General features: G+C 45.4%; 1 protein-coding gene, 1 long non-coding RNA gene and 1 pseudogene across 2 annotated transcripts in view; 2 read left to right on the forward strand and 1 right to left on the reverse strand.

Annotated features, from left to right (window-relative positions):
• Positions 1-17711, forward strand: part of ZNF589 (zinc finger protein 589) — a 28826-nt gene extending 11115 nt beyond the window's left edge. The window contains 3 exon segments of the mRNA XM_030936565.1: positions 8510-8636; positions 15628-15738; positions 15741-17711. Of these exon segments, the coding sequence (XP_030792425.1) occupies positions 8510-8636; positions 15628-15738; positions 15741-17422 (1920 nt within the window). The 3' untranslated portion in view covers positions 17423-17711.
• LOC104671295 lies at positions 3470-4064 on the reverse strand (annotated as a pseudogene).
• A 103-nt stretch (positions 17712-17814) lies between the features above and the next one.
• Positions 17815-26632, forward strand: LOC115899196. The gene is made up of 3 exons (XR_004058893.1): positions 17815-19956; positions 23382-23588; positions 24725-26632. It is a non-coding gene; the product is annotated as an uncharacterized LOC115899196 (long non-coding RNA).
• The last annotated feature ends 1091 nt before the right edge of the window (positions 26633-27723 follow it).

Consider the following 27723-nt stretch of genomic DNA (forward strand, 5'->3'; position numbering starts at 1 on the left):
TATTTTTAGTAGAGACGGGGTTTCACCGTGTTAGCCAGGATGGTCTCAATCTCCTGAACTCCTGATCTGCCCGCCTCTGCCTCCCAAAGTGCTGGGATTACAGGTGTGAGCCACTGCGCCTGGCTAATTTTATTATTTTTTTGAGGTTGCTTTGCATATTCTAAGTCTTTTGCATTTTTATATAAATATTGAAATCTATCAATTTGAAATTGAAAGTCTTATCAATTTCTACAATGAGATTTTGATTGAATTGCTTTGAATTTTTTTTTTTTTTTTTTTTTTTTTTTTGAGACGGAGTCTGGCTCTGTCGCCCAGGCTGGAGTGCGGTGGCCGGATCTCAGCTCACTGCAAGCTCCGCCTCCCAGGTTCACGCCATTCTCCTGCCTCCGCCTCCCAAGTAGCTGGGACTACAGGCGCCCGCCTCGTCGCCGGGCTAGTTTTTTGTATTCTTTAGTAGAGACGGGGTTTGAGTGCTGGGATTACAGGCTTGAGCCACCGCGCCCGGACGCTTTGAATTTTTATATTCGTTTGGGGGAGAATAACATCTTTTTTTTTTTTTTTTTTTTTTTTGAGACGGAGTCTCGCTCTGTCGCCCAGGCTGGAGTGCAGTGGCGCGATCTCAGCTCACTGCAAGCTCCGCCTCCAGGGTTCACGCCATTCTCCTGCCTCAGCCTCCCGAGTAGCTGGGACTACAGGCACCCGCCACCTCGCCCGGCTAATTTTTTGTATTTTTTAGTAGAGACGGGGTTTCACCGTGTTAGCCAGGATGTTCTCGATCTTCTGACCTCGTGATCCGCCCGTCTCGGCCTCCCAAAGTGCTGGGATTACAGGCTTGAGCCACCGCGCCCGGCCGAGAATAACATCTTAACATTATTGAGTGTTCTGGTCCATCAGCACAGTATCTCTCCATTTATTTAGACAATTTTTTCTTCATTTATGTAGTTTTTATCTTAATAATCTGGGCTTTTTCTTTTTTCTTTTCTTTTTTTTTTTGAGACAGAAGATTCCTCTGTTTCCCAGGCTGGAGTGCAGTTGTGCAATCTCAGCTCACTACAGCCTCTGCTTCCTTGGTTCAAGTGATTCTCTTGCCTCAGCCTCCTGAGTAGCTGGGATTACAGGCGCGCACCACCACACATGGCTATTTTTTGTATTTTCAGTAGATGGGCTTTCGCCATGTTGGCCAGGCTGGTCCCAAACTCCTGACCTCAAGTGATCCTTGGCTTCCCAAAGTGTTTGGACTACAGGTGTGGCCACCATGCCCGGCCATCACCGTTAGTATTAATGAATGAATAATAATGGTGGTTATTAACTAAAGTCCATACTTTATTCAGATTTCTTTAGTTTTAATGACCGTTTACTGTTCCAAGATCCCATCCAGGTTATCATATTACACTTAGTTGTCATGTCTCCAAGGAAGTACTAGTCAGATATTTTGTAGAATGTCCCTTACTTGGGATTTGTTTGACGTTTTCCTCAAGTGAGAGTATCACTTGAGCCCAGCAGTTCAAGACTAGTCTGGGCAACACAGCAAGAACCCATCTCTAAAAAATTAAAAAAAAAATTCATTGGGATTGGTGGCATGTACCTGTAGTCCTAGCTACTTGGGAGGCTGCTGTGGGAGGATCACTTGAGCTCAGGAGTTTAAGGCTGCATTGAGCTATGATTATGCCACTGTACTCTAGCCTGGGTGACAGAGTGAGACTTTATCTCTTAAAAAACAAAACAAGCCAGGCGCGGTGGCTGATGCCTGTAATCCCAGCTACTTGGGAGGCTGAGGCAGAATTGCTTGAACCCGAATTGCTTTAATTTTTTTGGTACTCTGTGTGTATGTGTGTGTGTAAAATTTAAAATTCTAATTGTTCATTCCTGGTATATAGGAAAGCAGTTGACATATAGGAAAGCAGATGATCTTATATCCTGCAGCCTTTCTATGCTTGCTTATTAGTTCCAAGATTTTTTTTATTTATTTATTTATTTATTTATTTATTTATTTATTTATTTATTTATTTTTGTAGATTCTCTGGGATTTCCTATGTAGACAGTCATGTCATCTGTGAACAAAGACAACTTTACTTCTTTTCAAATATGTGTACATGTTCTTTTTCTTGTCTCATTGCAGTAACTAGGACTTTCAGTACGATGTTGAACAGGAGTGGTGAGAGAAGACATCCTTGCCTTGTTTTCAGTTATCTAGGAAAACCATCGCGTCTCTTGCTATAAAGCAGGATGTTTGTTGTAGGTTTTTTGTAGTTGTTATCAATTGAGGAAGTTCTGCTATATTTCTAGTTTACTGAGAGCTATTACTTTTTATTTTTGTTTTTTATTTTTTTGAGACAGTCTCATTCTATCTGCCAGACTGGAGTGCAGAAGCGCCATCTCGGTGCACTGCAGCTTCCGACTCTTGGGTTCAAACAATTCTTGTGCCTCAGCCTCCCAAGTAGCTGGGATTACAGGTGTGCACCACCACGCCCAGCTAATTTTTGTATTTTTAGTGGAGACGGGGTTTCACCATGTTGGCCAGGCTGGTCTCAGGCTCCTGACCTCAAGTGATCTGCCTACCTTAGCCTCCCAAAGTACTGAGCCACCATGCCTAGCCGAGAGTTTTTACTTTTTGTTGTTGTTGTTGAGACAAAGTCTTGTTCTGTCTCCAGGCTGGAGTGCAGTGGCACAATCTTGGCTCACTGCAACCTCTGCTTCCCGGGTTCAGGTGATTCTCCTGCCTCAGCCTCCCGAGTAGCTGGTATTACAGGTGCCTACCACCATGCCTGGCTAGTTTATTTATTTTTAGTAGAGACAGGGTTTTGCCATGTTGGCCAGGCTGGTCTTGAACTTGTAACCTCAGGTGATCTGCCTGCCTTAGCTCCCCAAAGTGCTGGGATTACAGGCGAGAGTCACCATGGCTGGCCAGAGACGGAGTCTTGCCATGTTGCCCAGGCTGGTCTAAAATTCCTGGGCTCAAGCAATCCTGCCTTAAACTCCCAAACTGTTGGGATTACAGGCATGAGCCGCCACGCCTGGCAACTGAGAATTTTTGTAGTCACTAGATGTTGGGTTTTGTCAAGTGTATTTTCTGCATCAAATGATATGATCATCTGATTTTGTTTCCTTAGCCTATTAACATGGTGGATTACAATGATTGATTTTCTTTTCTTTTTTTTAAGCCCACGAGCCTAGTTTATGACATTCCACTGGGCAAAATCTTCTGTTCCCAGCACTGAGTATGCTGAGTATGGCCCAAGCCCCACAGCAGCTGCCAAGGGACCCAACTGCCCTGCCTGCCTCTAGCTCCCAGCATTGCTACTGGGGAGGCCAAGGGTACTGAAGTTCGTCCCACTGTCACCTGTCCATACATGTCAGAGGGGCCAGGCCATTGTTGGGGGGTGGGGCAGGAGTATAGCTGTGGCCGAGGGCTTGTGAGTGGGACTCCTACTCCATAGTGCAGGAGGAACTCTAGAAGCTCTGCTGTCTGTCAGTGATACAGCTTCCAAGGTGTTCTTGAGTAGCAGACATTGTCCCTCAGGAGGGGTGACCCCAAGGCCATGAGCACCCTCTTCCAGGGGAGGCCTTTTATGTAGATGGGCATGAGGGAGTGGGGAGCCCAGCGCGTCAGATACTGGTTGAGTTGGGGTTTGCTCTTTGGAACAACTCCTTCAGGAAGCTGAGGCCTATGATTTGGTAACAGACCTGCTTGGTAGGCCATCTTCACACACTCCTCCATCTTGCAGTGCTCTTCCCGGCGTAGGCCTGTGATCTTTCGGGGCAGCGTGCCTCCATGAGGCTAGATGAACTGGCTAAGCAGCAAAACATTGCCATAGTTTTACTTGTGGTTCAGGTTCCAATGGCAAATGGGGCACTGACCAGAAGGGTTAGGAGGATTTGGACTCTCCTTGGGAGTCGCTGTGATACAGCCTTCAATTATAGTTGTCTTTCCTTCTTGGATGCCCACCACTACCCTGAACCCGCGAGCTGGAAGCTGAGACCAGCTGGTCGCTGCTGGGCCTGCTAGGAGCCCATGGGGAAGTTGCCCACAGCCGGACCCCAGAGCCTGGAAGGCAGCCATCTTGAAAAACCAACCCTGACCTCTACAAGGATTTATTTTCAAATGTTGAACCAGCTTTGCAGAACTATAATAAACCCAAGTGTGGTGTGTAATTCTTCTTATACTTTTCTAGATTTGATTTTCTTATATTTTGGGAGGGGGGTATTGTATCTGTGTGAGATATATTGATCTATAGTTTTAATTTCTAATGTCTTTATCTAGATTTGCTTTTAGGGTAATGCTGGATTCATAGGATGGGTTAGGAAATGTTCCGTCTGCTTCTATGTTCCAGAAGAGATGGGGGTCTTCTACAGTAAAAAGGTTTTTTTTTTGGGAGGCCGAGGTGAGTGGATCACGAGGTCAGGAGATCAAGACCACAGTGAAACCCCGTCTCTACTGAAAATACAAAAAATTAGCTGGGCGTGGTGGCGGGCGCCTGTACTTCCAGCTACTCAGGAGGCTGAGGCAGGAGAATGGCGTGAACCTGGAAGTCAGAGCTTGCAGTGAGCCAAGATCATGCCACTGCACTCCAGACTGCGAGACAGAGCGAGACACTGCGATGGAGTCTCGCTCTGTCGCCTAGGCTGGAGTGCAGTGGCGTGATCTCGGCTCACTGCAACCCCTGCCTCCTGGGTTCAAGCTATTCTTCTGCCTCAGCCTCCTGAGTAGCTGGAATTACAGGTATGCACCACCACACCCAGCTAATTTTTGCATTTTTAGTAGAGATGGGGTTTCACCATGTTGGCCGGGCTGGTCTCAAACTCCTGACCTCAGGAGATCCGCCTGCCTCAGCCTCCCAAAGTGAAGTGCTAGGATTACAGATGTGAGCCATCAAAAAAAGTTTTAATTTCGGTGAAGTCTGTTTTATTGTTTTTTTCTTTTATGGATTGTGATTTTGGTGTCATGTCTAAGAACTCTTTACCAAGCACTAGGTCCCAATACAGACCTTCTCCTGTATTTTTTTCTAACATTTTTATATTTAAATTTGTGATTCATTTTGATTTTTTTTTTTTTTTTTGTATAAAGTGTGAGGTTTTAGGTTCAGGTTAATTTTTTTGTCTGTGAATGTCCAGTTGGTCCAGCGCCGTTTGTTGCAAAGTCTATTCTTCACTGAATTACTTTTAACAAAAATCCAATTTGGGGTATTTGTGTTGATCTCTTTCTGGGTTCTTGGTTCTCGGTTCTCTTCTATTGATCTGTGTGTCTATTCTTCCATCAATGCCCTGTCTCAAGTATTGCAGTGACCAAATAGTAGTAAGTTTAATATGAGGTAGAGTGATCCCTCTTACTTTGTTCTTCTAGTTTCTTTGCCTTATATGGATTATAGGATAAGTTGTCTATAAATCTACTAAAAAAATCTGGTTGGGATTTTGATAGGAATTGTGTTAAATCTATAGATCATTTTGGGGAAGATTGACATCTTTACTATGTTGAGCCTTCCAACTCATGAACATGCTTTGTCTCCCCATTTATCTAGATCTTCTTTGATTTTTTTTTTTCCACTGGCATTTTGTAGTTTTCAGTGTACAGATGTTATACTTGTTTTGTTGGATTTATGTTAGGCACCTCTTTTTGGGGGGAGTACTTATAAATGGTATTATGTTTTTAATTTCAGTTTCACATGGTTGTTGCTAATCTATAGGAATACGATGGATGTTTATGTGTTCATCTTGTATCTTTCTTTCTTTTTTTTCTTTTTTGAGACGGAGTCTCGCTCTGTCGCCCAGGCTGGAGTGCAGTGGCCGGATCTCAGCTCACTGCAAGCTCCGCCTCCCGGGTTCACGCCATTCTCCTGCCTCAGCCTCCCGAGTAGCTGGGACTACAGGCGCCCGCCAGGTCGCCCGGCTAGTTTTTTGTATTTTTAGTAGAGACGGGGTTTCACCATGTTAGCCAGGATGGTCTTGATCTCCTGACCTCGTGATCTGCCCGTCTCGGCCTCCCAAAGTGCTGGGATTACAGGCTTGAGCCACCGCGCCCGGCCTCATCTTGTATCTTTCAATCCTCCTGGACTCACTTACTAGTTATATGATCATTTTTATAGATTCCTTTGCATTTCCTACATAGCAAACCATGTCCTTGGCAAATAGGGGTAATTTGATTTCTTCCTTACCAGTCTATGCTTTTTACTTCCTCTTCTTGCCTTGTACTGGACAGAATGTTTGATTACTTTTTGAGAACCAAAAATTATTTACTTATTTTAAAAACCAGTTTTCATTTAAATATAAAACATTCTATTGCTTAATTATAGCAAATAGTAATAGCAAGTGTTTACTGCATGTCAGGCATTGATGTCAGTGCTTTATCTTTATTAAGATAGTAGGTGTCATTATCAAGCCCATTTTATAGATGTGGAAACTAAGACACAGAGAGGTTATGTAGGTTTCCAAAGGTCATGTATTGTATAAGTGGCAAAGTTGGGATTTGGACTTGTGTGGTCGGGGTCCATAGATTGGGCTCCTACTACATCCACTGTGCAAAAAGCCTAGCTTCCATTGTAGCTGAGCCTGTTTTATGCTTCAGTGGAAGAACTAGAGAGGGAAGAGGAGTCAAGAGAGAAATGGAGAGGATGTTGGAACATGAGAGACAAAAGGCTTGAACAAGAGAAATTATTAGACCCGGGGTATAAAAAGAAAAGTGGAAAGATCACTGAGAATACGAGAACCAGGATGTGCCTGAAGCAGCAGGTCATGGAAAGCATGTAAGGGACAGCAGCCCACACCACTGCCCGCTCAGGCCTTGGCTGCCTAATCCTGGGTCCTGGCCTGCTGTCTAGACTTTCTGTCTTCCCTCCTACACTGTGTCATGCAGCCTGACTGCCTGGGCTGCTGGCTGTAGATGTGACATCCCTCCCAAAACTTCTCACACACTCAAGGATTTCAGTATCTACACCTAGTTTCCTACTCTTAGCTCAGCGTCATTATTATTCTCTACTGCTTCTGCACATCTGTGCTGGGTTTTATTAAATCTCTTTTATAGTCCAGCTCTTAGGGGAGGATGCTAAGAAGCTCTGGCTTGGTAGCCTTGCAGTGTGCTTCCTCCAGCCCCTACTGTCATCTTTGATTTCATAGAAGCTTAATTAGTTTAGCTTTAGAACCTGGAATATACATTCCCAACCCCTAAAGTGCCAAGGACCACTGGAAGGTGGACAAGAAGATTGATGTATACCTGAGAATAGGAGGAAGAAGCTGAGTCAGAGAAGAGGTACTCAGGACGATCAGAAGCAGCTGGGAATAATGTGCAAATGTTCCCCGAAGTCTGCAGAGTGAAGTTAAAAATCTAAAGCAAGTCCAAGGCAGGCAGATCACTTGAGGTCAGGAATTGGAGACTAGCCTGGCCAAAGGGTGAAACCCCATCTCTACTAAAAAACAAACAAACAAACAAAAAAACAAAAATAATAGCCAGGCGTGGTGATATGCACCTGTAGTCCCAGCTACTTGGGAGGCTGAGGCAGGAGAATCACTTGAACCCGGGAGGCAGGGGCTGCAGTGAGCCAAGATCACGCCACTGCACTCCAGCCTGGACGACAGAGTAAGACTTGTCTCAAAAAAAAAAAAAGAAAAAAAAAAAAAAAACTAGGGCAAGTTAGGAGTGTCATGAAATACCCACAGGCTGAGGCAGTTGGTCACTGAGCAAATAATGCTTGAATTCAGTAGAAGTAAGTTGATTGGTGGCTCCCTTGGTATCTGAGGGCAATGCCACCTTTCAAGTATAACTAAAGAGAAAACACCACTGAATACTCATTTTGAAGAGAAGAGACTTGAAGATGAAAAAGCATATGGTGTAGGTTTTTTTGAGACAGGGTCTCGCTGTGGTCACCCAGGCCAGAGTGCAATGGTGCAATCTCAGCTCACTGTAGCCCCGCCCTGCTAGGATCAGGCAATCCTCCTACCTCAGCCTCCTGAATAGCTAGAACTACAGGTGTACACCCCCATACCTGGCTAATTTTTGTTTGTTTTTCATAGAGACAGGGTCTCACTGTGTTGCCCAGGCTAGTCTTGAACTCCTGGGCTCAAGCAATCCTCCCACCTCAGCCTCCCAAGTAGCAAATCCAATTCTCTCTCTCTTTTTTTTTTTTTTTTTTTTTGAGGCAGAGTCTCACTCTGTCACCCACGCTGGAGTGCAGTGGAGTGATCTTGGTTTACTGCAACCTCTGCCTCTAGGGTTCAAGTGATTCTCCTGCCTCAGCCTCCCAAGTAACTGGGACTACAGGCGTGTGCCACCACGCCCAGCTAATTTTTGTATTTTTACTGGAGACAGTGTTTTAACATATTAGCCAGGGTGGTCTCGAAGTCCTGACCTCAAGATAACCTCCCACCTCGGCCTCCCAAAGTGCTGGGATTGCAGGTGTGAGCCACTGCGCCTGGCCTAGATCCATTTCTTATGTAGCTAGATTCTCCAAGACCACCAGTTCCATTCTCCCTGTGAATCTTAATTGTGACTTGATGAATATGAATTTATTGGTTGATTTAGGGACCAGTGACTTTCGAGGATGTGGCTGTGCTTTTCACTGAGGCAGAGTGGAAGAGACTGAACCTTGAGCAGAGGAACCTATTCGAAGAAGTGATGCTGGAAAATCTCAGGAATCTGGTCTCGTTGGGTGAGGACATGTTCTCTTCCTTCATTTTTCCATTCAAGTATTTACTGACCATATTCAGTGTGCCAGCCAATGTTTTAATCTCTTAGAACATATCAGTGAATAGAATAATAAAGCATTTCTTCTCTCATGGAGCTTACATTCTAGTATAGGTAGACTGACAATGTACAATAAGCAGCATATATAGGTAAATTATATATGTCAAAGGATAATAAGTGCTATATAGTTAAAAAATGTATAAGATATATATAAATATAAGTAGAGCAGATTAAGGGAGATCTGAAGTGCCTGGGTGTGGAGGCAACTGGCTGAACTTTTAAATTGCGTCATCAGGGTAGGCCTCTATGAGGAAGTACATTTGAGCAAAGGCTTGAAGGAGGTAAGGAGGTTGGGTATGTGGGTCAGGTGGGAAACTGCTCCAGACAAGAGGAAAGCAGTGCCAGGGCTTTGGAGGCAGGAGCATATCTAGTCCTTTGGAGGAAAAGCAAAGAGGCCAAGGTGTTTGGAGTACAGAGAACGAGGAGAATAGTAAGAGATGCCTTCTATGACCTAGAAGTTGGAAATGTTTAAGGTTTAAGGTATAAGTCTGTCAGTTTGATGTTTTATAGATTACTGGATATCATACATCATGTTTTTATTCACTTATTTAAAAACTAAAACTGATTACTAGGTTAGCAAATAACAAAATCATTCTGGATATTCCTGAGTTATTGATGAGAGTCAGATTTTCAAAGTTCCTCACATTTCTCTCAGCAGCTTTCTCAAGGTTTGTCTTCATCTGGCATAGCTATGAATTAAATAGTTGTGATTTATTCTCCTTGCATCTGCTTAGACCTATTTTGCACTGCTTTAATCTCATTTGAATTGGCCTCATTTCAATCCTAGTTTTGCTTATTTCTATTTCAGTGCAGATTCATTCATTTAAGTTAGCTTTCAATTTGCCAATCTGATCTGGTCTCATTTCATCTGGTCTTGTTACTCTCTATCTTTATGCTCATACATTTTGTTGATTCTGAAGAATATGTTAACATTGTCTTAAAATAATCTGATTCAAATTAATCTTGACCCTGAAACTTTGGATCTCATTGGATCCATTTCACGTGTTAAACTGTTTTTGTTCTTGATCCATCTTTCCCTTTCTCTCTACATCACTTTTTCTCTTATTGCTGAATTATTTAAAGCAAATCTCAAATATCATGACATACCACTCCTGTTATATCACGGTGCAACTCCAATAAATAAGGACATTTTATTTTATTTATTTATTTTTTTTGAGATGGAGTTTCACTCTTGTTGCCCAGGCTGGAGTGCAGTGATGCGATCTTGACTCACTGCAACCTCCACCTTCCGGGTTCAAGCAGTTCTCCTGCCTCAGCGTCCCGAGTAGCTGGGATTACAGGCACGCACCACCACACCCCGCTAATTTTTTGTATTTTTAGTAGAAATGGGGTTTCACCATGTTAGCCAGGCTAGTCTCGAACTCCTGACCTCAGATGATCCACCTGCCTCAGCCTCCCAAAGTGCTGGGATTACAGGCATGAGCCACTGTGCCCGGCCCAATATTTTCTTATATAACCACAGTGTCATGATCAGAACTCACAAAGTTACCAGGAATGCTTCAGTATCATCCAACACCTAGATCATCTCAAGTTTTTTTGCAAATTTGAATCGGGATTCAGATGAGATCCACACATTCCATCTTCTAAAAAATTCTCTTAATTTATATCAACTCCTTCTCTCTCTCCTTTTTTTTTCCCCTGTAGCCCACGGATCTGTTTGTAATGTTCTGAATCTAGAATATAAATCTATGTTAGATAGTATCATAAAGTAATTTTTGCATGGTAGATTATAAATCAAGAGAAAATAGTTTTTGAGCTTTACCAAGAGGTGTTCACCAATATGAAAAAAAATCACATCACTCATGGCAGTGCTGGTTGTGGTGTTTGAGTAACCGCTTGCATAGCACACTTAGGTCTGTCACCACTAGAACACACACAGTCATCAGTAAGGCACATCCATGTGTGTCTGCATTTGTAGCTGTCTTGTCCACAGTGTAAGCACTTGTCTTGTCCTGTAAGCACCTGATTGCTCTGGTATGTCTCATAATGTAGCCCTGTCAAGAGATTACATATTGAAATGAATATTTTTGTTGTAAATTACTTTCTTTCTTTTTTTTTTTTTTTTTGAGACTGAACTTTGCTCTTGTCCCCCAGGCTGGAGTGCAGTGGTGCAATCTCGGCTCATGGCAACTTCTGCCTCTCCAGTTCCTGCGATTGTCCTGCCTCAGCCTCCTGAGTAGCTGGGATTACAGGCATGTGCCGCCATGCCCAGCTAATTTTTGTATTTTTAGTGGAGACAGGATTTCACCATGTTGGTCAGGCTGGTCTCAAACTACTGACCTCAGATGATCTGCCTGCCTCAGCTTCCCAAAGTGTTGGGATTACAGGCGTGAGTCGCCACGCCCAGTTCCTTTCTTTTTTATGTTTTGGATAGGGCATTACATTATTAAAACATTCTGCAGCCAGGCATGGTGGCTCATGCCTGTAATCCCAGCACTTTGGGAGGCTGAGGCCGGCGGATCACGAGGTCAGGAGTTTGAGACCAGTCTGGCCAACATGGTGTAACCCCACCTCTACTAAAAATAGAAGAAAAAAAAAAAAATCAGCCAGGCATGGTGATGTGCACCTGTAATCCCAGCTATGCAGGAGGCTGAGGCAGGAGAATCACTTGAACCCGGGAGGCGGAGGTTGCAGTGAGCCGAGATTCCACCACTGCACTCCAGCCTGGGCGACAGAGCAAGACTCCATCTTGGAGAGAAAAAAAAACACAAAACATTCTGCATATGAGTACATTTAATTAAATATGAATTTTATTTCAGGACAGTAAGTGAGATGTTATGAAACATAAGTTATAAAAAGGAGGCTTTTGTTCTGACAGTATTGAGAACATCTTCTGCCTAACCCTCTAGTCCTTTTTTAATTAACTTGGCTCCTGTCACTCATTTACTCAAAAGTATGTATTGACTATTAAACGCTGGGTCTAGTTCTGCATTCTTAGAATATAGCAGTGATATGTATGGGAGAAGGGTGCTGTAGACATAGAAACCAGCCAGTGTAAGTCATCTGGACGGGAGGATAGTGTGGCTCAGATGGAGCAAATGAAGGCTGGAGAATAGGCTGAGTCAGATAAGCAGTAGGTGGAACCCAGTGGGCCCTCTAAGCAGCTTGGCTTTTACTCTGAACATTATGGACTTCCTTTTCTTTAAGTTGAAGGGTCTTGTTTATTAGAAATGTAGAAAAAAGAAGGAAGAGGCCAGGTGCAGTGGCTCACGCTTGTAATCCCAGCACATTGGGAGGCCTAGGTGGGCGGATCATGAGGTCGGGAGTTCGAGACCAGCATGACCAACATGGTGAAACCCTGTGTCTACTAAAACTACAAAAATTAGCCGGGTGAGGTGGCGTGTGCCTGTAATCCCAGCTATTCAGGAGGCTGAGGCAGGAGAATCGCTTGAACCCGGGAGGCAGAGGTTGCAGTGAGTCGAGATCGCGCCACTGCACTCCAGCCTAGGTGACAGAGCGAGACTCCATCTCAAAAATAAATAAATAAATAAATAAATAAATAAATAAATAAAAATAAAAAGGCCAGGTGCGGTGACTCATACCTGTAATCCTTGCTCTTTGGGAGGCTGAGGTGTGTGGATTGCCTGAGCTCAGGAGTTCGAGACCAGCCTGGGCAACATGGTGAAACGCTGTCATTATTAAAAATACAAAAGTTAGCTGGGCACGGTGGCACACCCTTGTAGTCCCAGCTACTTGGGAGGCTGAGGCAAGAGAATTGCTTGAACCTGGGAAGCGGAGGTTGCAGTGAGCCAGGATCACACCATTGCACTGCAGCCTGGGCAACAGAGACTCTGTCTCAAAAAATTAAAATAAAATAAGAGGAAGAATTGGCTTTAGTCACCCATTCCCATTCCATTCTTCTGTTCCTTCTTCTAGGACAGAACTCTGTGGCTCCAGGGCTTAATTTCTTTTGGATGGATGGGGGTCCAGTTGGCTTTTTTATTTATTTATTTATTTTAAATTTTTTTGAGACAGAGTCTTGTTCTGTCACCCAGGCTGGAGTACGATGGTGCAATCCTGGCTCACAGCGACCTCCGCCTCCTGAGTTCAAGTGATTCTCCTGCCTCAACCTCCCAAGTAGCTGGGATTACAGGCGCCTGCTGCCATGTCCGGCTAATTTTTGTATCTTTAATAGAGATGATATTTCACCATGTTTGCTAGGCTGGTCTTGAACTCCTGACTTCAAGTGATGCACCCACCTCGGCCTCCCCAAGTGTTAGGATTACAGGCGTGAGCCACGGCGCCCTGCCCCATTTGGCTTTAGTCACCCGCTCCCACCACCACATTCTTCGATTCCTGATTCTAGGGCAGCACTCTGTGGCTCCAGGGCTTCATTTCTTCTGGAGGGATAGGGGTCCTGGTTTCAGTGACTCCTCTGGAACAGTGTAGCTTAGGTAATCCTCATCCCTCTTCCTGTCCTGAGAGTTGGAGCAGTTGGGCTGGGTGTCTGGGAATCTGATCATCAGGATGTCTGGATGGCAGCTTTGCAAGCCTAGAGTAGTCAAAGCCTGGAATACTCCTGGCCCCTAGATGTAGTTCAAAGGCCAAAGTTGGTTGGCTTTCCCAAGAGGTATTGCATCTGTGTCAGGGGGCTTAATTCTCACTGGCTTCTTTTCTTCAAAGGCCTAGTCAAAGTAGCAAGGATCTCATTATTTATAGAACATAGGCCTTTAAACAGCTCAGAGTTATTCGCGGTGTATTGAAAGTATTTAGGAACACATATTTTGGCATCCTGAACCCTGTCTTGTCTTTTCTTACTTTATGACTGTGGACACAAAGTTACTAATCCTTCTAAACTTCAATTTCCCGATCTATGAAATGATAATACAAGGATTAAATTTGGTCTTTATGTAAAGCCCTACATAGCACAAAGCACAATGCTGGGCCCATAGTAAGTGATATTTATTATGGGGTCTGTTATTATTAAGGATAATAATAATAGTAATAGAGCTTACAATCCAAATTCGGGTAATAAAGACCATCGGAACTTTATACAAGTGAATAAATAAATAAAAATTTTGAGTTTATTTAATTGTCAGGCAAGGGAATGAATAGTAAAGAAACCTTACTGAATAGTTCACAGAGAGGACTACTAAATAGTAGGAAGGCAGTTTTATGGCATTTATGCTAATTAAATATGAAAGACCAGGACTCTGCATAGGATGGAATGAATCCATGGGTCTATACATGTTTGGTTAAAACAATTCTCCTGGCCAGCGCAGTGGCTCACACTTGTAATCCCAGCACTTTGGGAGGCCGAGGAGGGTGGGATCAGCTGAGATCAGGAGTTTGAAACCAGTCTGGCCAACATGGTGAAACTGCCTCTCTACTAAAAATACAAAAACTAGCCGGTTATGGTGGCATGCGCCTGTAATCCCAACCACTCAGGAGGCCGAGGCAGGAGAATTGCTCGAACCCAGGAGGTGGAGGTTGCAGTGAGCGGAGACCCCACCATCGCACTCCAGGCTGGGCGACAAGAGTGAAACTGTCTCCAAAAAAAAAAAAAAGGGCCAGGCGTGGTGACTCACGCCTGTAATCCCAGCACTTTGGGAGGCTGTGAGGTGGGTGGATCACGAGGTCAAGGGATTGAGACCATCCTGCCCAACATGGTGAAACCCCATCTCTACTAAAAATACAGAAATTAGCTGGGTGGAGTGATGGGCACCTGTAGTCCCAGCTAGTTGGGAGGCTGAGGCGGGAGAATCACTTGAACCCGGGATGCAGAGGTTGCAGTGAGCCGAGATCGTGCCACTGCACTCGAGCCTGGCAACAGAGTGAGACTCCGTCGCAAAAAAAAAAATTATCCTATTTATTAGTTAGGCAAGGGTCTTCAGTTAGGCTGATAAAGGGTCTGGCCTCCTGGATTACAAAACGTTGATGGTTGTTATCTTCAGCTGGTTAGAAACAGTTGCAATTTAATTTTGATATTTCTTAGGAAAGTGCAGCTAAATGGTAACATTGCTGTATTTGCTGACTTGTGGAAAACAGGGAAGAGCAGATCTTGGATTGGAGGACCAAGAGCCAGCCTCCTTTAAGTCAGTTGTGCCTGTCTTCTCCACTGATGAATCCTTACTTCTGTAGAACCTGGCATGTAATCTTCCTCTAATAAATATCTACTGATAAGTGGGGAAACTCAGATGAAGGCTTCCTATGCACATTCTTCAACTACTATTCTGTACTGCATTCTACATTGGTGGACATCGAGACTAAGTGACTCCTACCTCAATCCATCCTTTCTTCTCAAAGGAAAAGTCACAAAGAGCATTCTCATATAGGTCACAAAGACTGTTCTCTCTCAGTGGAAACAAATGCTTGTGGCATTATGTGATTATGGTAGAAGATAATTTTAGTATAATTGTAGATATTTACAGAGCTGAGGATGTCTCAGATGCCTACTTGGAAGATTCTCTGTTGGGATAATATATAGAATAGATTCAGCTGTGGGTTTTTTTTTGAATTAAAGTGAAATATGTAATAGGTAAAAATGGAGTGCAATGTATAATCTGAATCTAATCATGGGATACATCAGGAACTTTTTTTGTGACGGCATTCACCGTGTTGCCCAGGCTAGTCTTGAAGTCCTGAGCTCAGGCAGTCCGCCCCCCTTGGCCTCCCAAAGTGTTGGGATTAACAGGCATGATCCACTGTACCCGCCCTTTGTATTATTCATATTCTTGCAGCTTTTCTGTCTGTTTGAAATGATTTCCAAATCAAAAGTTTGAAGAAGTTGAATGGAAATACAGGTCCTGCATAGCACATCTTGGGGAGAAAGACTTTACTCCTTTAGAATGATTAATGGGCCAGGTCTTACCATAAAACAGGAGCCCAGTCAGCCCTTCCTGTGACTTTTCTGACTGGCAACTTTCTGTCTTCAGCAGAATCAAAGCCAGAAGTCCACACATGCCCTTCTTGCCCTCTGGCCTTTGGCAGTCAGCAATTCCTCAGCCAAGATGAGCTACACGATCATCCTATTCCAGGTTTCCATGCAGAAATCAGCTCCACCCAGGAAACCCCTGCCCAGAGGATCAGCCACAGCCACAATGTCCTTCTGATAAAAATCACAGGGGGGCTGAAGCAGATCAATGAGTGGAAGGAGGCGTCAGACCCTTGTTTTGGAGTACAAATGAGAGGGGGACTTTAGTGGGTTTCTCTAGCCTGTTCCAAAAACCACCAATAAGCTCTCAGGGAGGCAACAGAATATTAGAGATACAGCTCAGTCCAGCCCAGAATGCAAGCTCTGAGGAAGTAGACAGAATTTCCAAGAGGGCAGAAACCCCAGGGTTTGGAGCAGTCAGGTTTGGAGAGTGTGCACTAGCTTTTAACCAGAAGTCAAACCTGTTCAGACAGAAGGCAGTCACAGCAGAAAAATCTTCAGACAAAAGGCAGTCACAGGTGTGCAGCGAGTGTGGGCGCGGCTTTAGCAGGAAGTCACAGCTCATCATATACCAGAGGACACACACAGGAGAAAAGCCTTATGTCTGCGGAGAGTGTGGGCGAGGCTTTATAGTTGAGTCAGTCCTCCGCAACCACCTGAGTACACACACTGGGGAGAAATCTTATGTGTGCAGCCAGTGTGGGTGAGGCTTTAGCTGCAAGCCATACCTCATCAGACATCAGAGGACACACACAAGGGAGAAGTCATTTATGTGCACAGTGTGTGGGCGAGGCTTTCGTGAAAAGTCAGAACTCATTAAGCACCAGAGAATTCACACAGGGGATAAGCCTTACGTGTGCAGGGACTGTGGCCGAGGCTTTGTAAGGAGATCATGTCTCAACACACACCAGAGGATACATTCAGATGAGAAGCCTTTTGTTTGCAGAGAGTGTGGGCGAGGCTTTCGTGCTAAATCAACTCTCTTACACCAGTGGACACGTTCAGAGGTGAAGCCTCATGTGTGTGAGGAGTGTGGGCATGGATTTAGCCAGAAGTCAACGCTCAAATCGCATTGGAGAACACACTCAGGGGAGAAGCCTTATGTGTGTGGGGAATGTGGGCGGGGATTTAGCCGGAGGATACTCCTCAATGGACACTGGAGGACACACACGGGAGAGAAGCCTTACACGTGCTTTGAGTGTGGGCGAAACTTTAGCCTCAAGTCCGCTCTTAGTGTACATCAGAGGATACACTCTGGGGAGAAGCCTTATGCATGCACGGAGTGTGGGCGAGGCTTTATCACGAAATCACAGCTCATCAGACACCAGAGGACACACATAGGAGAAGAGCCTTATGTCTGCGGAGAGTGTGGGCGAGGCTTTATAGCTCAGTCAACCCTCCACTACCACCGGATTACACACTCCGGGGAGAAACCTTATGTGTGCAGCCAGTGTGGGCGAGGCTTTCATGATAAATCAACTCTCCTCGCACATGAGCAGACACATTTGGGGAGAAGCCTTATGTGTGTGGGGAATGTGGGCGGGGATTTGGCTGGAAGATACTCCTCAACAGACACTGGAGGACACACACAGGAGAGAAGCCTTATGCGTGCATCGAGTGTGGGCCAAACTTTAGCCACAAATCCACTCTCAGCTTACATCAGAGGATACACTCGGGGGAGAAGCCTTATCCTTGCACGGAGTGTGGGCGAGGCTTTAGGAGGAAGTCACAGCTCAACATACACCAGAAGACACATTTGGGGAAAAGCTTTAGAGGTGCAAGGAGTGAGGATGTGATTTTCGCAAGTCAGCCATCAGCCACACCAGCAGAAATGCTCAGGGAGAAGCCGTGTTTGTAAGGTAATGTGGACAGAGCTGTACGTGGACATCATTCCTTGTCACATGTCAGAGGACATACTCGGGAGAAGCCTTCTTCATGGAGTGAGAGTAAAGTGTTGGCTGGAAGTGGCCCCTTAAGAGATACTGGCCGGGCGCGGTGGCTCAAGCCTGTAATCCCAGCACTTTGGGAGGCCGAGACGGGCGGATCATGAGGTCAGGAGATCGAGACCATCCTGGCTAATACGGTGAAACCCCGTCTCTACTAAAAAATACAAAAAACTAGCCGGGCGACGAGGCGGGCGCCTGTAGTCCCAGCTACTCGGGAGGCTGAGACAGGAGAATGGCGTGAACCCGGGAGGCGGAGCTTGCAGTGAGCTGAGAGCCGGCCACTGCACTTCAGCCTGGGCGGCAGAGCAAGACTCCGTCTCAAAAAAAAAAAAAAAAAAAAGAGATACTGGGAGTCAAATCTATCCACTGTACACCCACCCCACTCTCATTCTAAGGGCTTCGGGGACAGCCTTCTGACCACTTACATTCCTGCAGATGTGAAGATGGCAGAGATCTAACTTCTCAGGGCAGAGCTGTCAAGTGACGGTCCCCTTAGAGGAATGGTCTTTGCATCTGACTACTTCCTCCTGCAACTGTGTTCTTCCATTGGCTTCTATGACACTCTCTTGCTTTATTTTTTTCTACATCTCTAGCCTTTGCTGTGTCCTCTCCTACCCCACCTTTAGATTTTACTCAGAGTTCAGTTTCCAACTCTACAATCTGAGGGACTCCTTAACCAGGTCCTCTTCCTAACCCTCCAGTCCCAAGTCCAAGATTCTTTAACCATACTCTAAAAGTTCTTCAGACTCAGGACTTAAACGTCATAGCCACACCACCTTGGCCTTCAATGACAGGGATCTAGCAATGCCACATCATTGACCTTCCAATACCAGGTTTAAGAGTTTTTAAACACAGCCCCTCTTAAATCGTCCAATCTCAGTACCCAGTGTTTTAGCCATGCTCGGGTGGCTAAATTACATCCAGGAATAGTGCTAGGGCCTTTAGCCATTTGTCTCTCCTCACACTCCCAGGGCCCATATGGCCCAGGTTCTGACAGTTTACCTTACTCCCTTGGCCTGGGGCTGGCCCTAACTGACACCCTATGTCAATGAGTGTACCTTGGAGAGCTGTCCACTCAGGCCCCAGTGCCTTTATTTGCTAAGAGACTGCCACAGAAAAGAAGGGGAAAGATGTTTGTGTAACCTCAAAATACTTAGGCTTGGTTTTGATGCTGGAGAGGAAGAAAGACTTGGAGAGAGAAGGAATGGCTGATCCAGAGGCTTTTGTCCACTCCCTCTCACTGGAAGTGGTTGATCTCCAGGGAATCCCCAAGGTTAGCCTGGTTAGGGGAAGGGCTAGGGGTACCTGGAATGTAGGATCTCCCCACTGCCTGGCCTACCACCCTAATGCCCATTTCCCATGGCCTGAGCTAAAAGCCACAGGAAGTGTCCATGGCCTGAACTAAAAGCCACAGAAAGTGTGCGTATGTGTGTGTGCAGGGGTTGCTGTGCAGGGGAAGGGTGGGACACCATCATTCCACAAGACCTCGAAGTTACTTCTCCCATAGAAAAACAAAAGTGGAAAAATTAACGATCAAACAACTACTTTAAATATGAGGGGGAGAAAAAAAGTGTTCATTTTCTATTAAAATCCATGTAGGCACTGTAGAGACACCGCACAGGTCTGGTCCGGCAGGAGGACTGTCAGGTCCAGGCAGTCACAGGAAGAGATTGTAAGATGCAATAAGTCTTTCTGAATTTCTCTTCAAAGGGTTTAGCCTGTTAACTTCCTTATCCTTGTTCTCAAACTCAACTTTCTTGTTCTTCCTTGCCTCTAGTTACCATAAACAGCCTACGCGCCTTCCTGTCAGCTCTAATCAATAACTCACATCTGTTCCCTTGGTTACCTGTACCCATTGTTCCTCTGAAACTACACACTACACCTCTGTACCTCATGTCCCCCTCCCCTTCTATATTTAGGAAAATATGTACAAGTGGCCAGTTGGGTCAGCTCAGATTGTGCGGTCCAACCCCAGCCCATGGGGGAGTGACACAGAGATAGGGACTGTGTTAAGGATAAAAAACCCCTGGTCTCTCTCTCTTATGTGCTCGTGTGATCTTAATTGACACAGGTGGCACCCTTCTGTAGAAGTAAATTACCTTGCTGAGAGAATTAAACTTTTGCCTGAGTGCTGGTTTTACTTCATGGCACCGAGCATTTATTCCTGGAGCATTTGATATCCAGCAATTCTAGGGGCTCATCCGGGATCCCCATTCTCCTTTGGGAAGGGGTCTTCCGTCAACCTACCCAGGGGAGACACAACCCACTGCCCTGTTGCCGTGGCCTCAGGAACAAGAGATTGAGACCCACCTGTTGTGACGAATAAACCTGGAGAGACTGTCAACAACGCGGGGAAGAAAGACTTGCAATACTGCGGTGACCAGGTAGACTGCACAGACCAAGGTAGAAAACATCGCAGGGGTGACAAAATACTTCTCTAGTGGTTTTGCGGGGGTCGGGGCATTCTGGAGGTTGAAAGTGCATGAGGCCGGGAGTGGTGGCTCAAGCCTGTAATCCCAGCACTTTGGGAGGCCAAGACGGGCGGATCACGAGGTCAGGAGATCGAGACCATCCTGGTTAACACAGTGAAACCCCGTCTCTACTAAAAAATACAAAAAAAAAAAAAAAAAAGAAAAGAAAGTGCATGAATGGTAACAAGCACTACTGCTGTGCGGAGTGAGTCCAATCTGCGGTTCCATGGTCATCTCATATGGCTTAGGGTGGCCCTTTAGGGGTCCTGTCTGGGATTTATACTGACCTACCATCAATGCTAAGAGTGACCTGGAACATTCCCTCAAGGGAAGCAGCCAGAGTGGACAGTGAAAGAAGGGTGCAAGGAACCTCCAGCAGGTGGAGCTAAAGGATAGGTGAATTGAGCCTTAGCAAAGCTTTCAGTGAAGGACAGGCAAGAGATCCCTAATATGAGGGGTTGAGCCACAGCAAGCCCTCGCTAGGCAAGAGATTCCTAATATGAGAGATTGAGCCTAGCCAGTACCCAGTATGGTAAATAATACAAGCAAAAAAAGATAAAGTTAGCAACAAAGATACACTGCCTGATAGTCCCCTAGGTCTCAAAGATATACCACCTGATAGCCCCTTAGGTCTCATGCTAAAAGGTTGGAAAGATAACAAGAGAACTAAACATAAGACAAAGGAACATGATAAAATAATTGCTGTTCTATTTGGTCTCAAAGACCTATCCTCATTCCCTCAATCTTCTGGCCAAAGTTTGGATTGACTAAGGGTATACTATATCAACTTTTAATTAAACATGTAAGTAATAAAAGCCCAGTTTTGGCTGGGCGCGGTGGCTCAAGCCTGTAATCCCACCACTTTGGGAGGCCGAGACAGGTGGATCACGAGGTCAGGAGATCGAGACCATCCTGGCTAACACGGTGAAACCCCGTCTCTACTGAAAAAAAAAATACAAAAAACTAGCCGGGCGAGGTGGCGGGTGCCTGTAATCCCAACTACTTGGGAGGCTGAGGCAGGAGAATGACGTAAACCCGGGAGGCGGAGCTTGCAGTGAGCTGAGACCCGGCCACTGCACTCCAGCCTGGGCGACAGAGCGAGACTCCGTCTCAAAAAAAAAAAAAAGCCCAGTTTCTCAAGAAGAACTGGACTATGCTCTTTGTTGGAAGCAAAGACCTGTCCTCCCTTTTCCCTTATGCACCTGCCCCTACTGTAGAACCAGTGAGAGAAGGGGGGGATCCTGGCAAAGAGAACAGCACATGGAATCCCCTAGACCATCCTCCACCTAATACCCCTAGTCCCCCTCCTAATACACCCAATCCTTCCCCTCAGGCCCAGCCTAAGTCACCCTCCCAAAAAGAACTCCTAATTCGCCAGGTAGTCTTTGCTGAGCTAGTAACATCAAGGATCCACTGCAACTGGTCGGCATCGTCCCACCCATAGTACGCCCCAGTGGCAGGCAAAGCCCATGCTCCTGCCCCCTGGCTGGTCCAAGGTCCCAGCACCATATTGACAGCGGCTCTGCAAGACACATGGGCCAGGCCCCAGCCTATGCCCTGAGCAGACTGCATTATGGGACATCTGCCTTACTTTTGCCAAGGCCAAGTAATACGGGGCCTAAGCCTCAGCTCCAAGCAGATAGGTATCCCTGCAGCTAAGTTCCTGAGCAAGTAGTAAATAATCTTTCAGCTGATATATCCACTAGCATTTATTGTGGCAGGTCAGTGTTAAAAGTAAAAATACCAGAAAAGAATTTTGGTTCTTTAAAGTCACTTTTTTTTTTTTGAGATGGAGTCTCCCTCTGTCGCCCAGGCTGGAGTGCAGTGGCGTGATCTCGGCTCACTGCATGTTCCGCCTCCCAGGTTCACGCCATTCTCCTGCCTCAGTCCCCCGAGTAGCTGGGACTATACAAGCCCGCCACCAAGCCCAGCTAATTTTTTTGTATTTTTTAGTAGAGACGGGGTTTCACCATGTTAGCCAGGATGGTCTCGATCTCCTGATCTTGTGATCCGCCCACCTCGGCCTCCCAAAGTGCTGGGATTACAGGCGTGAGCCACCGCATCCGACCTCTTAAAGTCACTTATATTAAAATGTGCTACCAGAAAAGAATTACATGTGTATAAATAAGTGTGAGGCTATCCTGTTAAAAAGGATGGTTTAACATTAACTACTGATAATTCATGTAACCTAGCAAGTTTCTTTTTTTTTTTTTTTTGAGATGGAGTCTTGCTCATCACCCAGGCTGGAGTGCAGTGGTGTGATCTCGGCTCACTGCAAGCTCTGCCTCCTGGGTTCATGCCATTCTCCTGTCTCAGCCTCCCGAGTAGCTGGGACTACAGGTGCCTGCCAACGTGCCCGGCTAATTTTTTGTATTTTTAGCAGAGACGGGGTTTCACCGTGTTAGCCAGGATGATCTCGATCTCCTGACCTTGTGATCCACCCGCCTTGGCCTCCCAAAGTGCTGGGATTACAGGCGTGAGCCACCGCGCCCGGCCGCAAGTTTCTTAATGAGAGATCCAAATCTAAAAAGAAGGCACACATGTTTAGATTTAACTGATTACCATACACACGTCCGGCCAAACAAGAGAAACCCCCTTCAAAAGTGATTAAGGGAAAAAGAATGCAACAGGTGTTCAGTAATAAAAGTTCCGAGAGAAAAAGTGTTTAGTAATTAGTCTATTCAAATTTATAAGCTGTCTGCACTTAGTCAAGCTTTAAACTACCTGCAGGACCCGGAAGGATCCATCTATACTAATTCTAAATATGCTTTTACAGTGGCTCATACGTTTAGAAAATTTCAGACTGAATTAATAGTAAAAGTTAAAGCCTTGTTTACGAGGAGTTAATCACCGAAGTGTTAAGTAACCTTCAATTACCAGAAAAGAAAAAAATAGCTATTGTCCATGTCCCCAGGCACCAAAAAGCCTGTCTTTCAAGAGTCAAGAAAATAACCTAGCAAATCAGATAAACCAGAAAATAACCTAGCAAATCAGGTAAGCCAGAAAATAACCTAGCAAATCAGATAATGCTGCAGGAGCGTTTCTCCTGTAGGCGCTAAAGGGAACTCAGAGAAATGTTATTCAAACCTCTTATGAAGGAAGTCTTATCCCCACCTACATTAGAGGACCCATTAAAGACCCCAAGCCATGTATAGCACAGTCAAAGTTTATATGTGTATAGGAATTTATACCCTTAGCCAAACAAGTCTAGAGACTTGGTTGCCATAAATCAAATGTCTTCTGACTTCCTATTACCCTACTAAGAATCCAAACTACCTCTCAAAGCAATGCAACATTCCTACATACTTGGTTTATACTTCCACTTTCTCTTCCCTCAGAACTCACAATTTTCCAGTACAGGCATCACCCCTAGAGTTTCCAGTACCTCGACACCAGCCTGAGGAGCTGGCCTAGGGCCTCTAACCACTGAAACTGCAGTCCAAACAGCAAGAAAAGATGGACCAATCACACCTGAGTCAAGAAAGCACCGCCATTCCTGAAGTCGTGGGCCATTATCCAAGGGAAAAAAAACCCTCAAACCTAAGGTTAAGAAAAATTTAACACTCTTATCTATTCTATTCCCCTTTCTTCTTTCCTCATTCTCTTGCTGACCTTGTTATCAATGTAACTAGGTCAGACTCACCCCAAATCATTATCTTTGATGCTTGCCTTGTCATGCCTTGTCAAAAGGATGAACACTGGGAAAGATATGTCTCTACTTTAGAAAAATACCTCTGCCCCAGCTGGGTGCGGTGGCTCATGCCTGTAATCCCAGCACTTTGGGAGTCTGAGGCGGGTGAATCATGAGGTCAGGAGATCGAGACCATCCTGGCTAACACGGTGAAACCCCGTCTCTACTAAAAATACAAAAAATTAGCCAGGCATGGTGATGGGCACCTGTAGTCCCAGCTACTTGGGAGGCTGAGGCAGGAGAATGGCGTGAACCTGGGAGGCGGAGCTTGCAGTGAGCCAAGATCACGCCACTGCACTCCAGCCTGGGCGATAGAGCAAGACTCCATCTCAAAAAAAAAAAAAAAAAAAAAAAATACCTCTGCCCCTTCAGAGAAGCCATTGACCCCGTGCCTTGCTCATGGCGGGGGTACCAAGGCACCCTAAGTTGGGAGATATGTTCTCAGTGGGCAGATGTCATCCTAACTACCAGAGAATATGGCGGGACCTCCCCAGAAAGCTGTACCGACCTAAAATCTTACCTCCGCCTTACCAAAGGAATCACCCCCTCTAGTTGTCAACTTGACCACTGTAACCCAGTAACAATCTCTATTAATGCCCCTACGTCCACCAATCCTGCGCCCCCTTTAGAATGCTTGTATGGATTAGGAGTGGAGGCCAATGGATATGACCACATAGGCTTCTTTAAAATACGTTTTGTTGACCCCCCTTCTTCTTCTTTATCCGAAACTTCTACTCTACCTAAAAACAATGCCAAAGTAAATATTGTAGAAGTACAAGATTTAAGACAAAGTCTAACAACTGAAACAGGATATCAAGATGTAAATGCCTGGTTGGAATGGATTCAATATTCTGTTCGCATGTTAAAAAAAAGCAATTGTTATGCTTGTGCGCACTGCAGACCAGAGGTCCAGATTGTCCCCTTTCCACTAGGTCCGCTTTGATCAACCAGGCATGGGCTGTGTGCTAGTTTTTTTTTTTTTTTTTCCAGGATTCCACAGCCTGGGCCAACAAATCATGCCAAGCGCTCTCTCTGCTATATCCCAAAGTCCAACACCCTGTGGGTCAGCCGCTGAGGACCATCCAGCTTCCGTCTCCCAATGTCAACTTCACCTCATGTCTTTCACAACAGGGGGAGAATTTGGCATTCCTTGGAAGCTTAACGGGACGCAGTGAACTTAAGCCCTTCCAAGAGCTTACCCATCAGTCTGCTCTTAGTCATCCTCCAGCTGATGTATGGTGGTATTGTGGTGGACCCTTACTGGACACTGCTAAGTAACTGGAGCAGTACTTATGCTCTTGTCCAATTGGCTATCCCTTTCACCCTGTCATTTCATCAACCAGAGAAAGAAAAACCACAACACCAAAAAATAAGAGAAGCCCTTATCAGTCTTTTGACTTTCAAGTTTACATAGATGTCATTGGAGTCCCACAGGGAGTGCCTGATAGGTTCAAAGCCCGAGACCAAATAGCTGCAGGATTTGAATCCATATTTCCATGGGTAACTATTAATAAAAATTTAGCTTGGATAAATTACATCTATTATAACCAGCAGTGGTTTATTAATTACACCAGGGATGCTATCAAAGGAATAGCTGACCAATTTATTATCGGTTATTAGCCGAAAAAGGTGGAGTCTGTGTTATGATTAAAACCCAATGTTGTACCTTCATCCCAAACAACACTGCCCCCGATGGGAGCATAACAAAGGCCTTGCAGAGACTTACCACTTTATCCAATGAATTAGCTAAAAATTCTGGAGTCAATGACCCCATTTGAGGATGACTAGGAAAGTGGTTTGGTAAATGGAAAGGAATCATGGTCTCAGTTCTTATTTCCCTTGCAGTTGTAGTAGGCGTCCTGATTCTCATTGGGTGTTGTGTCATACCATGCATCCGTGGGCTAATACAAAGAATTGTACAAACAGCACTTACTAAAGCCTCCATTCATTCTCCTCTACCTTATTCAAGTAAGCTTTTCCTTTTAGATCAAATCAAATGGCAAAGCCAAGACATGTTTAAAAAGTTTGAAGAGAAAGGATCATAAGAAAATTAAAAGGGAGGAATTGTAAGATGCAATAAATCTTTCTGATTTTCTCTTCAAAGGGTTTAGCCTGTTAACTTCCTTATCCTTGTTCTCAAATTCAACTTTCTTGTTCTTCCTTGCCCCTAGTTACTGTAAACAGCCTACGCACCTTCCCATCAGCTCTAATCAATAACTCACATCTGTTCCCTTGGTTACCTGTATCCTTTCTTTCCCTGAAACTGCACGTCTTACATGCTCCACCTCTGTACCTCACGTCCCCCTCCCCTTTTATATTTAGGAAAATATGTACAAGTAGCCCATCGGGTCAGCTCAGACCAGTCCGGCCACAACCCATGGGGGAGTGACACAGAGATAGGGACTGTGTTAAAGATAAAACCCCCTTGGTTTCCCTTGTTCTGTGTGCTCTTGTGATCTTGATTTACACACGTGGCACCCTTTTGCAGAAGTAAATTGCCTTGCTGAGAAAATTTGCCTGAGTGCTGGTTTTACTTCGTGGCACCGAGCATTTATCCCCAGAGCATTTTATATCCAACAAGATGCAGAGGGGACCTCTGTCCAGGCCAGGGCCGATGGCTTTGGGTGCCTTCTAGTCAAGAATCACCCCTTCCTTTGTCTCTTTGAAAAGAGGATGAAACCAGGGCTGTAATGGCCTCATCTCTGCAGTAACAAGCTCGAGATGTTGTGAGATCTTCACAATAAAGGGTTGCAGGTGAAGGAGGAGGTGGGGAAAGGAGTAGCTGAGTCTCTGGTGTAGGGGCTGACAGCTCATTTCTGAAGGATGATAGTGTAGCAGGATGAGCTGCAGACAAAACTCTTCAGACACCGAGTTAAAGAAGGAAGGGGTTTATTCGGCCAGGGGCATTGGCAAGACTCCTGTCTCAAGAGCTGAACTCCCTGAATGAGCAATTCCTGTCCCTTTTAAGGGCTCACAACTCTAAGGGGGTGCTCGTGAGAGGGTCATGATCGATTGAGCAAGCAGGGGGTATGTGACTGGGGGCTGCATGCACCAGTAATTAGATCAGAACAGGACAGGATAGGGATTTTCACAGTGCTTTTCTATACAATGTCTGTAATCTATAGATAACCTATAACCAATTAAGTCGGGGTCGATCTTTAACGACCAGGCCCAGGGTGTGGCACCAGGCTGTCTGCTTGTGGATTTCATTTCTGCCTTTTATTTTTTATTTTTTCTTTCTTTGGAGGCAGAAGTTGGGCATAAGACAATATGAGGGGTGGTCTCCTCGCTTAATAGGAGGCCTCATTCAAATGACTGCAAGCCCCAGTAAGTCAAACTGAGATCAAGGCAGCCTGTCTCACTGCCAACCTCATCCTTCAACCCCACCCTAAGGTTCCCTGGCTCTGCCCATTTTTTGGTTGTTGTATTTGGCCCTCCAAATCCTTCATCCCATTTCCTTGAGCTTTGTCCCTCAGTGCAACTTCTCCCTCAGCACACACCTAGGGACTACTCTTTATCCCTCCCTGCAGGACTTATTCTTCAGCACTGAATTCTCCCTTTGTTTCCCAAATTTTATTGAAGTGGTGCCTGCAGGGTAGGATGATGTGGAAGAGTGCTTTGGGAGGAGCCACAGAGGGCTCTGGAGGGGCTACTTGCCACCTCTGCTGCTTGCCCAACATTTGGGGAATGAGGATAGGACTTCCCAAGGTCGGTTCCAGCTGTCACTGATCCCCTACCTTCTCCCTCTCTGAGGAATGGCTCCACCTCACTTTGCCAATTTTAGCATCTTAATGGTCTGCATTTAGAGGCCACTTTCTCATAAGCCTTTGTGGGAGTGCTCGCTCAGTGCAATCCCAGGGGTCTTGGTTTTCTGCAGCTGTTCCTTTCCAACATCACTCCCTTCTCTCCCCTGCCTTGTTAACCCTCCTTTCCCATCTTGAAGGGTCCCTTCATGTCTTGGCCTCAGGAATTCCTCTTTTTAGGCCTTG

Source organism: Rhinopithecus roxellana, chromosome 1 (genome assembly GCF_007565055.1).
Source record: "Rhinopithecus roxellana isolate Shanxi Qingling chromosome 1, ASM756505v1, whole genome shotgun sequence".
NCBI lineage: Eukaryota > Metazoa > Chordata > Mammalia > Primates > Cercopithecidae > Rhinopithecus > Rhinopithecus roxellana.